General features: G+C 38.3%; 1 protein-coding gene across 2 annotated transcripts; it reads left to right on the top strand.

Moving 5' to 3' along the window:
* Nucleotides 1-9,242: 9,242 nt before the first annotated feature.
* On the top strand, nt 9,243-12,446 carry LOC132195641 (uncharacterized). 2 transcript variants are annotated; one of them, XM_059617771.1, is made up of 8 exons: nt 9,243-9,383; nt 9,447-9,573; nt 9,722-9,883; nt 9,961-10,103; nt 10,167-10,506; nt 10,565-10,780; nt 10,853-10,946; nt 11,011-12,446. In XM_059617771.1, exons 2-8 carry the CDS (start codon nt 9,516-9,518, stop codon nt 11,756-11,758), a joined length of 1,761 nt encoding a protein of 586 aa, XP_059473754.1. In that variant the 5' UTR covers nt 9,243-9,383; nt 9,447-9,515; the 3' UTR covers nt 11,759-12,446. The 2 variants fall into 2 exon arrangements, with proteins under 2 accessions (XP_059473754.1, XP_059473753.1); XM_059617770.1 differs by having other exon boundaries at nt 10,158-10,506.
* Nucleotides 12,447-12,930: the final 484 nt, after the last annotated feature.

Here is a 12,930-nt window from a genome sequence, read left to right as displayed (position 1 = left end):
ATATAATTTTCATGTTTTCAAAATTGAAGGTTTTAAAATGCAGTCAGTCATTTTACAGCTTCGTTGACAAATCTCACAACCTTCTCAAATAGAATAATCGACGCTGCGGCTCCTTGTTTCTTCTATTGAATGATCTTTGAATTCAAAATAGTTTGGATTTTTAAGGATAGCCCGAATAACTACCTTTTATGGGTTTTTTTTCTCCAGAGGCGAACGAAATTAAATATGATTTGCATTTTGACCCCGACTGTTAATTGTTCTGCTGAATTGCTGAAATTTCCAGTGTTGTCTTTTCGAGTTGTTCGGGGAAAAATCAGCACTTGAGAAATAAAAGAAGATAGGAAGCAAAAACAATGAGAGCGTAAATTTCTTTAAATTGTCCTTAATTGCGAGGGAGAGGTATAATTTTCTGCTCAATTAAAGCTAAAAGCTTCTTGGAAAATGAATAAAGCAAAAAAAAAACGAAAATTTCTATTTCCCTTTTGCGTTGCTCACGGGACTAAATTCCAAACTTTCTCGGAGAAATAATTTTTTCATTATTTTCCATCCAGATGCAGCAAAATGATGATTTCATTCGAAATTCATTCCTGAATGTACATTCTATTTAATTTTATTTTCACTCCGTTTTTTTCCAAAATAAAATAATTAAAAAATGTATAATAATTAATTTCCATGATGTGCGTTATCTAATGAAATTGTTTAAAAAAATAATAAAAAACGTACATAACTTCTTCATTAGATATTTTAAAAGAAAAGAAGAGAATTTAAAAACATACCTGTGTACATCTATTTGAAGCACAAAAAAGACTCACACACATAGTTTTTAAGCAAATAAATTTTTATTCCATTTTTCGTATTATAATATGAATTAATTAAAAAAAAGCCACTTTTGAGTCTCTTATTACAATTTTTTCTACGATCTTGCAAGCTGAAATAAAAATCGATTAAAATTACTGACCTAAATTATTTATCGACAGAGTTTGAAGTCCAAGTTTTAGTTCATATCTTGTACCTTTTTTACAAAATATTTATATTTATTAAACTCTTCAATTCCGCTAAATAAATTAAATTTTTAAGGCATATGCGTGGATACCTCTTGTTTTCCCTTTGGTTTACTTCCCCGGGGCGATCGAAATTAAAAAAAAATTTTCTTTTCACCACGACCATTGTTCTGCGCGTTCTGAAATTTGTCGTTTTGAGTTATTCGGGGAAAAGGCGGCACTTGGGAAATAAATGGGGCGAGCGATGAAGCCAGAAAACTTGGAAAACGATAAGAAGCAAAAACAATGGGAGCCTTTATTTATTCTAATTGCCCACTTAATTGCGAAGGACTCATTTTATTTTTATGCTCAAACTTGATGGAGAATAATAAAAAAAAAAAAAACTAAATTTTCCGCATCACTTTTGCTTTGGACGCATATACGGGTCTAAGTTTTCAGAGAGTATAATTTTGTCTGTCACTTCTCACGACACTGTGATGCAGCAAAAGGAAGTTCAAGTAGAATTAAACTCATTTCCCTGATCCGCGGTCAATTTATATCTGCAAATTTTACATTTCCAGCGATCGCCCGTAAAATTGGCTAGCATAAAACATTTATACTTTTGACAATGTGTGCCTTATAATAAAATATTTAGAGATTAAGAAAACAAAAACGGCAATTTTTGTGAACAGCACTTTTCTTAAGATTCATCTCAAACAAAAAACACCTCACTGGGAGCAAACAGCATTGCTGGCATAAAGTTCAAAGTGATGCCTTTTGAGTGCCTTTTACACCGATTGCGAGAAAGAATTTCAGTAAAAATCTTTGGAATTCGGTGAACTTAAATTCCAGTTCACGAAAGAGAATGCAAGAGAGCGGAAAAAATTGTGTTTCATCATCACAACGCGCAATTAATTTGAAGAAAGAAACGCGCCCATTGTTTTTGCTTCTAATCATTTCACGACTCACAATTGCTCACCATTTATTTCCAAAGTGCTGCCTCTTCCCCGAAAAACTCGAAACTAGTTAAGAAAATAGCGCGGAGAACAATATGGTCGGGGTCAAAATGCAAATTATTTTTAATTCCATCGGCCCGCAGCAGAATTAAAGTAGAAAAGTAGGAAATTTCTGTTTACCCGCACATATGTGGTCAATTAAACTCGGTATAAAACGACGGAGCGACCAGAGCTGTTTTACAAAGACTTGGACACTGAAACCGCCAAGACTTTTACTTTGGACAAACCAACAATGTTGTCCCTATTTCTCATTCCGCTCGCCTCTCTGCTTTGCCCAAGTAAAACTTTTTAAGTTATTTGAAAACAAAAAATTGAAATAATTTTCGCAGCAACGCTGGCGACTGGATTCGGAGCGACCGTGGCCGCCGACTGGGCCGGCCAGTTTCCCTACGTCGTAAGTTTTGAGCCACAGTTTTTGATTGCAATTCTCAATTAAAATTTTTGTCTCTGCGCCGGAATGAAGGTGAGCCTTCAAAATCCTGTGAATCCTTTCGAGCTCAACATCCCCGGAGTAATTGTGAGCCAAAAGATGGCCGTTTCCGCCGCTGCGTATTTCAAGTGAGTTGGAAACAAAATCTGATTATGATTTTTTTTTAAACATGACGTCTGATCAGCCCAATGAGTGTGACCGGGTACGTGATGACCGACGTCGACCTCAAGGTCCACACGATTGCCAAAGTGGTTGGCAGCTACGCGTCGGTGGTTTACGTGTTCAAGACGTGTTTGCCTTTTGGCGCGGCTCGGTTCAACTTGACGCTGAGCGAGTTCGTCACATTCGAGGCCAGCCACGCTGACGCCGCCATAATTTTCTTCCAGGGAAACGTGAGTCACTCAAATTGCAATTTTGAGTATTTTACTATTTTCAATTTCAACACCTCATTGCGACATCATAGTTTTCATGAAATTGAAACATGTCGTAAAAAAAGGGGGGACCAATCTTTGAGTATCAGATAATTTTTTGTTTCTGATGCTCACAGTAGCCAATTTTGAGTCTTAACGGGGAAATCTCTGAGCAGTTTTGATCTTTTGCCAAGCTACAAAAACGCAATAATAAATTCATACATGGGCAGAGCGCACTTTGCGATCTGCGCTCATGAGCGCGATCGCACGATTTTCAAAATCGTGAGCGCAGAGCTCAAATGCGCTCATTTTGCGCTCAAAACTAAAGAAAAAATTCCAAAATTTGATCAAAGATGTAACGAAAAACAGTTTATTTAAACCAAAACTTTCAAAACTGATCCAAATTTTTAAAATTGAAGCACAACTTTATCATTTTCGTTTTTCATATAAAAAATTTGTCTAATAAGTCGCACTTTTTCTTCAGGGAAAAATGTTTTTGAGCGAAAAGCGTGAGCGCAAGACTTTTTATTTGAGCGCGAGCGCAAAATTGTTGAGCGCACCCATGTATGAAAACGTTTCCGAGGCCCTTCTAGAGACAACTTTGACTTAAAATGCTCAAAACTAAAAATGTATTTTAACAGAATTTGATGTCCAAGTCGACGACAACGCTTACGGACTCGGATTGCGATTCACAATTGACAACTGGTGCTAGCAATATTGGGTCGTGCATCGAAAAAGACTCCACCGCTGGTATTTGCACGGTGTGTGTTTTATTTGCAATAAAATTTAAGCTGCTTTGGTTTCTGAATCACTCAGGCTTGAATGAAAACTGTCATTTTCCTCAACACTTTTCGCATTTCCTCTGATACATAATTTTGCGCGCAGTCATACTACGCCGACAACATCACCTCGCCCACCTACTTGCGGCTTCCACTGTTGGTGGTGAACGGCCGAGTGCAGTCCTTTGCGGCCTCCACAAACTGCAACGCCACTACTCTTAACAACGACGATCCAGGCTTTTTTTACAAGACGGCGTATTTTCGCGACCACATTCTCGCCATTTCTGGCCTCGTCATCGACAATCCTTGAAAATGTTCACTGCGTTTCCAGTTTTATTTTCTTTTCATTTCGCCACCGAGTGTGTGTTTGATTTTTGACAAATATATAAAAAGAGTTTCTGCGTGAATATATTTACACTTGCTTTTAATTCATAATATATTCCGTGAGCGCTCCCAACTGACAAAAAGAAAACTCGATCATTTTCACCTTGATTTATTTACTTAAGGAGAGGCTTATTTGCAAAAAACGTCTCGAATAATTTTTATGGTAATTATTCTTCTACGTTGGTTTGTAGATGTCAGTTCCAAGTAAGAAAAAAATTGAACTCATTGGGAGAACTAAATTTTTGAAATTTAACATTGTTTCTTATTCTCGAAAATAATTTTTTTGCCTCAAAATTGGCTTGACCCAAAATTATATTTTTTTTATTATTTTATATATATATTTTTTTTAAATGTTTTAAATTAAATGTTTTAATTTAAAAAAAATTGATCAAAATTTCACCAAATCACGTTTCTATCACCCCAATTATGACTGAAAAATGAAATTTGAAGGGAGTTTCAGCGCTGAGAATTTACGTTTGGCATTATTTTTTTTAATGGGACCCACTTTTGGCATGGGGTCGGCGGATCTTTTTGAAAATTGGTAGTTTGGTTGCCCTTAGGGTGTAGACAAATAGCTAAGAAGGATTTTTGAAAATTCTCAAAATTGCCTATTTTACAGGGGCTCAAAGTTGGGGATTGAAAAAAAAGGTGTTTTCGAAAATCAAAAATATCTCAGCTCCTGCTGCAGATAGCGCATGTATGTCTATTAACAAAGTTGTAGGAAATTAGACGCCCTACAACTTTGCCATAGTGACCAAGGTCATAGGTCAAAGTTCAGGGTCAACTTCTTAAGCTTGAATTTTTTGATGCGCCACCAAAGTACCTAGTACATAAAAATTTTTGATTCCATTATAGCCAAAAGTTGCTCTAGTTGGTAGTCAACAACATATTAAAATTTGGCGAGACTATTTTTTTCTGTTTTCGAGATATTTTAGGTCAAAAGCAGAAAAACGTGGTTTTCCGAGCATTTTCCTACACAAATCAATATTTAACCGCCCGTAACTTTTTTCCTGCTAAAGTTACGCAAAAATGTATAATGACGAAAAATGATTGCCTTGACCTGTTCTTTCAAACCATGTATCGCATTTAGTGACCAGGTCACAAAAGGTCATTGACCTCGGTGACCTGTGACCTTGCAAGTGCAAAACTGAATTTCAGATACTCTAATGTTTCTTTTCATTGAGGTGAAACATTTCCAGCAAATATTTTTGGAAAGGTCACAGGTCACCGAGGTCAATGACCTTTTGTGACCTGGTCACTATGTGCGATACATGGTTTGAAAGAACAGGTCAAGGCAATCATTTTTTGTCATTATACATTTTTGCGTAACTTTAGCAGGAAAAAAGCTACGGGCGGTTAAATGTTGATTTGTGTAGGAAAATGCTCGGAAAACCACGTTTTTCTGCTTTTGACCTAAAATATCTCGAAAACAGAAAAAAACAGTCTAGCCAAATTTTAATATGTTGTTGACTACCAACTAGAGCAACTTTTGGCTATAATGGAATCAAAAATTTTTATGTACTAGGTACTTTGGTGGCGCATCAAAAAATTCAAGCTTAAAAAGTTGACCCTGAACTTTGACCTATGACCTTGGTCACTATGGCAAAGTTGTAGGGCGTCTAATTTCCTACAACTTTGTTTGTATACACACATGCGCTATCTGCAGCAGGAGCTGAGATAGCTGAGATTTTGTTTTCCATCGCAGCTGTGGTTTTTTAGCGTTGAGCCCTTTTTCTTGGCCTTTTTTGAGCGCTTTTGCTGGCTGGAGCCGAGCTGGAAAATATATTAATCACAACACACGGGTCATTTTTCTGATTTTATATGCAGTCTATAATTGAAGCCAATAAATGTCGACCGTCGAAAAAGTGAAATTTCATGGTGGGAAAAAGTTGTTGACTTTCGTCGAGAGGAAGCTGAAGGCCCTGGAAATGGGTCGCGACACGGACTGCACCTTCCTCGTCGGCCCTGACGACCACAACGCCCAGGTACAATCCATGAACATTTTAAACTATTATTGAGACCTTTTTATCACGAAACACTTTTTAAGGAAATCCACGGCAGCAAGTTGGATCTGCTGGCCGCCAGCGAGTACTTTGAGAGTCTCTTCAGGAGCATCCTAACACCGCCAGGGCCAGTCAGGGTCAAGCACATTGAGCCGCACATCTTCAGGATGGTCGTCGAGTAAGTCAATCTTATAAAAATTTCACCCGAGAAATTTTTAATAATCAAATTTTCCTTAAAAAAAAAAATAGATACGCTCACGTCCAGTGTTTGCGATCAGAGGTGGCCGATCTGGATTCAGTCATTCTGCTGGCCAGGGCGGCCGACGAGTTCCTAATGGATGGCGTCCTGACTGGCACCCTGTTGGAAAAGTATCTCACCTTGGAAAATGCCTGGAGCATCCTCAACGAGCACCACATCAACAGATTTGTGGCCACCACCTGCCTTAAGGTTGCTTTGGGCCTATTTCATGATTTGATAGTTTTATTATGTTTTCAATCTTTCTGATCAGTTCTTGTGCGCCAGTGTGATGAAGTGTCTGGAGCACTCGACTTTTCTGCTGATTAGCGGAGAAGCATTTGCGACCTTCGCGGCCTGCACAAAAATGAATCTCGAGGCCGAATCTGTGTTGGTCTCTGCATGCGTCAGGCTGGCCAACTCTAAAGCCACAGAAGAAGAGAAAAGGTAGCATTAAAGTTCTGTAAAAACTTCTCACTGAGAGAATTTTTGCTTGCAGGAGCGTGGTCAGAAGTTCCCTTTCTCACCTTCGTCTGCTGGCTGTGGCTGAGAAAGACCTGGAAGGGGTCTTTGAGTGGTTAATGCCTGAGGAGAAACGTTACCTACTGTACAACCTGAAGAAACACCCTACCTTGTTCAAGGTTGCTCCTCCCCTGCCAGACACCTTAAGTTCCAGGACGGACCCCAGATGCACCATTAGATTGTTGAACCTGGAACCAGCAGTGAAGGATGATGTGCCAAAATGCTTTAGGGCTGGAGATTTTTGCGACTTTTCATTCCGAGCCAAAGAACACCTGCTCGTCCTTGGCTTCAACGTCCTCTGCAGGACCATTGCCTATTACAATCAATACAGTTACACTTGCAGGCAAGATCAGGGGTAAAAAGTACTTAAAAAATTTTGATCATTTTATTTCCCATGCAGTTTTGATTTGCAATCAAAGTCTCAGTATCAAAGTAACTTAAAGGTTACCCTGAGCGTGATCGAGCAGACCCTGGAGAGAAAGGTGCCGGTTGAGACCACCTGTGAGTTCGAGACCAACTCATGGGTGCACTACAAAGTGCCAAGCATTTATGTGCCCAAGGAGGCCACTGTCAAGGTCAGCGTTGATGTGATGGAGGATGGCTGGTACCGCGGGTCCGTTGGCGAAAAAGTCAAGGACACCTTCTTCGCAGACCCGGTTGCTCAGCAGCTCTTTGGCAACCTAGAATTTGCCAACGCAGACAAAGACAGTCCGGCCATTTGCTTGGTCAAAGATCTGGAATACTCCGTCGTTTACTAAGATTTGCGTATTCATCATCAAAATTTTCATTTTCAGTCAAATACAAATTTTTTTAAATTTTTTATAAGAGTATCAAGGAAAGGGTTATCACCGCCGACATATGTTTTACTAAAACCCAAACTTTTCTTTCGGAACTGAATTACTGAACAAGAATAAAATTGCTAGTGTATTATGATGGTGGCCAAAGCTGGCATAGTCAGAATTGAACTAAAATTTACTCTTAACTAAGGAACTGTAGCACATTTTTTTTTTTTCAAGAATTATTGTGTGCAACAGAGAATAACAAATACTGAAAGGAGTTTTAATGCGGAGGAGTTGTCAATATAGGATGCCCACACTAAATAAAGCATCCTGAGCTCAAAACGTGCCACATGAGTAAAGAATAAATTAAGTTTTTGCCCACAATGAGTCAAAATTTATTGCCAAAAGAAGTTACGATAGACAGATATTTTTGATATTTTAAATTGGTCTCTTTTTCTTCAAAAAGCTAATTAACATTTCGGTAATATAACTTGCCTATCGTTTGAGAAGAATGATTAGATGAAAAACCCATCAATATTGAATTGTATTATTTCTACCTTTTGCAACAGTATTTAACTGACTCTCTCTCAAGGCTCCATTTTTTTAATTTATAAATAAAAAGTTCATGGACCATCCTTAAATTTGGAATTTGGCAAAGAAAAATTGTTTATTTCGCTTATTTATGTATCATCTGTATATTTTTGTAATATTGCGGCAGTTTGAAAGAATCATTGCTATGTGAGCATACCAAATTATGTTTTCACATTTAATTTTTTGCAGAATTCTGGCAGAATGAAATAAAAAGTTGTTCGTTATTCTTGTCAAAGTTCAATCATATGATAAAAATTAAAAATACCCTTGAAAGCAACAGTTCCCGGTGATGTCGCGCATTTTTTAGCAAATCATTACGTTACATAGTGGAATAAAGACAAAAAAAGGAGTTTTCATTAATGAATTAAGGCCTATACACCACAAAGATTCAAAAAATTTTCTTTTCCCTGTAATGATTGAACGATCAATTTTTCTGATATTTTCAGCAAAATTTTCCATACATTAATAGATATATCAAGGATCTATTTAAATAAAATTAAATAAATTTGGATCCGGATCACTTATATTAATATAAGGCAAAGTAAAATTGTTAGTTTGTATCGTAATTTTATGTTTTCCTGTCTTTGTGGTGCTGTCGCAGTTATATGGATTTATAATCATGATAGATCATTCATGCTGCAATCCGGCAGTAAGTAATTTTGCACTTTACATTTCTATGAAATAAACAAATATAATCATAATTTCGGGCAATTTTTAGTTTTGTCACGGGGGAACTTACTAGACATTAATTTATGAGTAAAAATCACGAAGTATAAAATTACATGCTTCTTGCCTGTGTTGTCAAAACCCAAGGCGCATATTTTATAACGTTGAACTTGGTAAAGCAACAGCTCGCGGCGTTCCCGCGCATTTTTGTACTAACGAATAACGCAAAGAGGAGTGTACAATGAGGAGCTGGAGATCGGGCTCCAACGAAATGCATCCTGTGCTGAAAAACTAAAGTCACTTATGGATTATGCATAAATTTCTTCCACATAATATTTTTATAATCAGCTTAACCTAAAAACTGCCATCTGTCAATGTATTGTACGTGATTATTCATAACTCCTTTCTTTTACTCTGCTGTCGATTCAGTTCCTCCCACCAAAAGTAAACAAACACCCGGCTTTGTTTTTGCTTGATAAGCAAAAAGCTATCACGGGACACTGTCTGTGCGATAAACGACTGAAGACCCAAGCTGGTCCTGCATCTGGTGGACGATTTTCTAATTCTTATGGAGAAATAAATCTAGCTGTATGTAAATTTCCCTTCTGGTCTCCAGCAACAATTTGTTTTAATATCTCAAAATCTCTAAAGGTCAACAGCTTTTGGCCAAGGGTCAAGATCATAGGGTGAGGTGACCGCCAGTAATTGTGTGTGCTCAAGATGGATGTCTTTGCAGAAGCGCAAAGGGCCGACAATGACGATGAGCTTGTTTTTGCAAGTAAGGAATAAAAAAATATTTTCATTTTTATTCCTTATATAATTTGATTATGTTTCTGAACTTGGTTTTATACACCCGATTTATAGATGCATATTATATTCAAATTTAAGACAATTATATAATTCATGTGTACATATTTTTATTTTAGAAATGGTAGCTGAGCACGATGGAACCCGAGAACTTGTCAATGCAGCCCGAGTTTTGCACTCGAAGGTCTTCAACCTGGTTCCTTTGCAGGAGCTGTGCATGAGGACCATTGTTCTGAATTTGCCGAAATTCTCAGCAGTCCCTCAGTTGATAAAGTGTCTTCGTAAGTAATTTTTCATTAAAATAATAAAATGAATTATTTAACATTATATTTAATAATGTTCCTCTTTTTCCCTGCAGCTCAAAGACTGAAGTCGAACATCCTGATGAGTGTGCAGGACATGACGACTCGTTATCAAGCAACTAATAATTACTCTTATCCATGCACATGCAAAAAAGTTCATCACCTGCTTGTTCCAGCCACAGACAATTCCTCTCTGCAGGTTTGATCTTAAAGTGAAATTACTAAATTGTAAAAAAAAAAAAAAAAAAAATTGATTTTGCAGTTAAAGGAAGGTGAAACAATTGGCAGCAGCCTTGACTGGCCAAAGGTTGCCATTCCTCTGATTTTGATTAAGCAGCTGATCAACCCCACCTTGTTAAAGTTCGACTTCACCCTCTGTGGTGGGGACAAGTTCTTTTTTGATCCTCGAGGATTGGATTTGCAAATTTTGAAATTTCTTGCGGAAACCCCCGAGGGCATGACGAGCATCGTCGACCGGCGCAAAATGTACTTGTCACCACATGACCGACCACCACCCTGTTCAGGCAGCTTTGTCATCGAATACCTGGAGAAATTCTCCAACCTTGAGCACCTCGACATGCCCACCATTTCATTCAAGGATGGTAAAAAAGATGAAATCATTAAAATTAATTTAAAATTGAATAATCCTCTTAATTGCAGAGGACGTGGAGAGGCTGATCAAAAGCTGCCGCAAGTTGAAAAGTGTGACCCTGGTTCATTCCTCAGCCCTGACCAGTAGAGGGCTGCAAAGTGTGGCTACCTTGCCTCACCTGGAGAAACTCTCCTTGGGAACAATGGTCTCGAGGGATTCAAATTTTCTCGACGCTTTCCGATTAATTCCTCACCTCAAGGAAATCACTAATTTGGAGGCACAGTGTAAGATATAGTAAATTTTCTTAATTAAAAAAGAAAGAAGCTAAAAATGTTTATTTATTTTATGTATTGCAGCCAACGATTTTGATCCTAATGTTCACCTGGACTTTCGAGGACAGACTTACAGCTTGGAGCGGCTCAACACATCAGTTGATGGCTGCGCAGAGCAGTAATTAAGAAATTAATATAAAAATGTGTTTTTCAACTCTCATTCAAAATGTCTCCTTTTGCAGAATTCCCACTTGCCTGCCCAATTTAAAGGAGGTGATCATCAGCGATCCTCAACTGAATGAAGATACAAATTATCGCTTTCATGAAGTCGTTCCCTTTCCGCATGTCCTCAGCCAACTGCCCCATCTCTCGGCTCTCACACTGGTCGGAACGTACGGAGAAATTGCTGAAGACTACCTTCTTCACTCGAACTTCAGCCAGTCCGGCCTTGGTCCAAAACTCACCCACGTAACCCTGATTGATTGTTACGGCGAATACACGGACGTGTTTGAGCTCGTCCTCCTCTGCCCCAACCTGCTGTACCTGAAGTTGGAATGTGACTTCTCTCAAGAACTCCAGACCAATCCAGATTCTGTCGATCCGCAACTTCTGAAGCTGGAGGAGCTGCACCTCTGCTGTCTCCACAGGCGATTTAACCAAGCCAACCTTTCAAAGCTTCTGTTTGCCCCAAAGCTGCACACCCTTTGCCTGAAGAATGTCTGGATCCCTGAAGAGGCCATCAAGGACAGTTCAGAGCCGGTGTTGCAGAATCTTGTGCACTTTGACTCAAGTTTTGCACTTGCTAAGCCCGACGTCTACACTCTGCATGTCACTTTCTTGAAGCTCATTGTTTTAAACTGTCCAAAGTTGGAAACCGTGAAATGCTGTGTGGAGCAGCAACGCTTCAAGCCAGACGAGCCAATCATTGCACTGGTCGATGTCTCACCAAAGGTCCGCTGCCACTTCTCTGTTAAAAATTCCCTCTTCTAAACATTGCCTTAATCACTTGAAGAAGATGAAAAATATTTGCATTCGTCTACTTGTGCCATACGTTTTCATTTCTTCGTGGTTAAGTTCTCTACAAATATTCAACCAGAATAAGAAATTATCATTTATCATCAATATGAACAAAGATGTGACAAAGTGTTTGATCAGAAAAGTACTCCTTTGTCAGCTATAGACTTATAATTGCTAACAAGTTCTGATGGATTGACTGAAGTTGCAATTTTACCAATTTTACATTAGTGTCTTCTGTAAGGAGTTAATTATTATAATCCTCTTATTTTTATAATATTTATTGTTAGTAAATTTGGCTTTCATGTAACCTGCAGTCCCTCCAGAATCATGTGTCACTTTTGAGTGCTTTTGAGCAGATTTGCATTGCGGTGAAGAAGCTGATTGCATAAATTTTAATAATATTTTAAAACAGATCAACTGATTCCGTTTGACTGAAAATGACAACCAAATCTGACAAAGTCTGAAATGCTCAGAATCTCTTGTCAGCTTTAGTCTTTTATTGTCGAAATGAATTACAATGAGACTGGTAAGGTGCCAAAATGATACTTCAAGTATCGCATTTTGATATTTTTGCTATTTTCTGTATAAAAATTCTTTTTTTTAATAATAAAAATATATTGATTTATAGAAAATTGTATACATTCTAAAGAAAATATGAAAATATTCCAACCTTTGTAATTTTTTTTTTTATTTCAATCACATTTGAGCAAAAGTGAGACAAAATGATGACCTTGGCGCGCGACTCTTTAGGGAAAAGCGCACCAGTCTGTCAGATTCGTTCGCTCTCTCTCGTTTTGTCGGATGAGGAGGCGCATTTTGGTGATTCTTTCATTGGAATGCGCGAGCAGCACATTCAGCCTGCCGTCGTCATAAGTTCGTCGCATCCATCAGTCGAGACGCACTCCTCGGCAGAGGTGGATGGACGCGCGGAACACCGACCTGCGGCAGGACGCACGCGACATGGACGAGGTCAATTTGTCCCGCGTCCTGAGGAGCGGCGCCGGCAAAAACAGACTCAAACTCTTGCACGCCGTCGGAAATTTCGTTCATCATATTCCTCTAAAGTAAGTTTTTTCGGCTGAAGCAAAATATTTTTTACTTTCTTTGAGTTCAAAATACATTTCATATTGATTAATTTTTGTCCT

The sequence above is a fragment of the Neocloeon triangulifer genome, unplaced genomic scaffold (assembly GCF_031216515.1).
Source record: "Neocloeon triangulifer isolate White Clay Creek 2 clone unplaced genomic scaffold, ASM3121651v1 ptg000010l, whole genome shotgun sequence".
Taxonomy (NCBI): domain Eukaryota; kingdom Metazoa; phylum Arthropoda; class Insecta; order Ephemeroptera; family Baetidae; genus Neocloeon; species Neocloeon triangulifer.
This window is presented reverse-complemented; position numbering and strand designations above follow the sequence as displayed.

Coding starts and splice junctions, on each gene's coding strand:
- LOC132195641 (XM_059617770.1), top strand. CDS start 9,516: ATGGATGTCTTTGCAGAAGCGCAAAGGGCCGACAATGACGATGAGCTT. Junction 9,884..9,960: donor TCAGTTGATAAAGTGTCTTC/GTAAGTAATTTT, acceptor TTTTCCCTGCAG/CTCAAAGACTGAAGTCGAAC. Junction 10,781..10,852: donor CACTAATTTGGAGGCACAGT/GTAAGATATAGT, acceptor TATGTATTGCAG/CCAACGATTTTGATCCTAAT.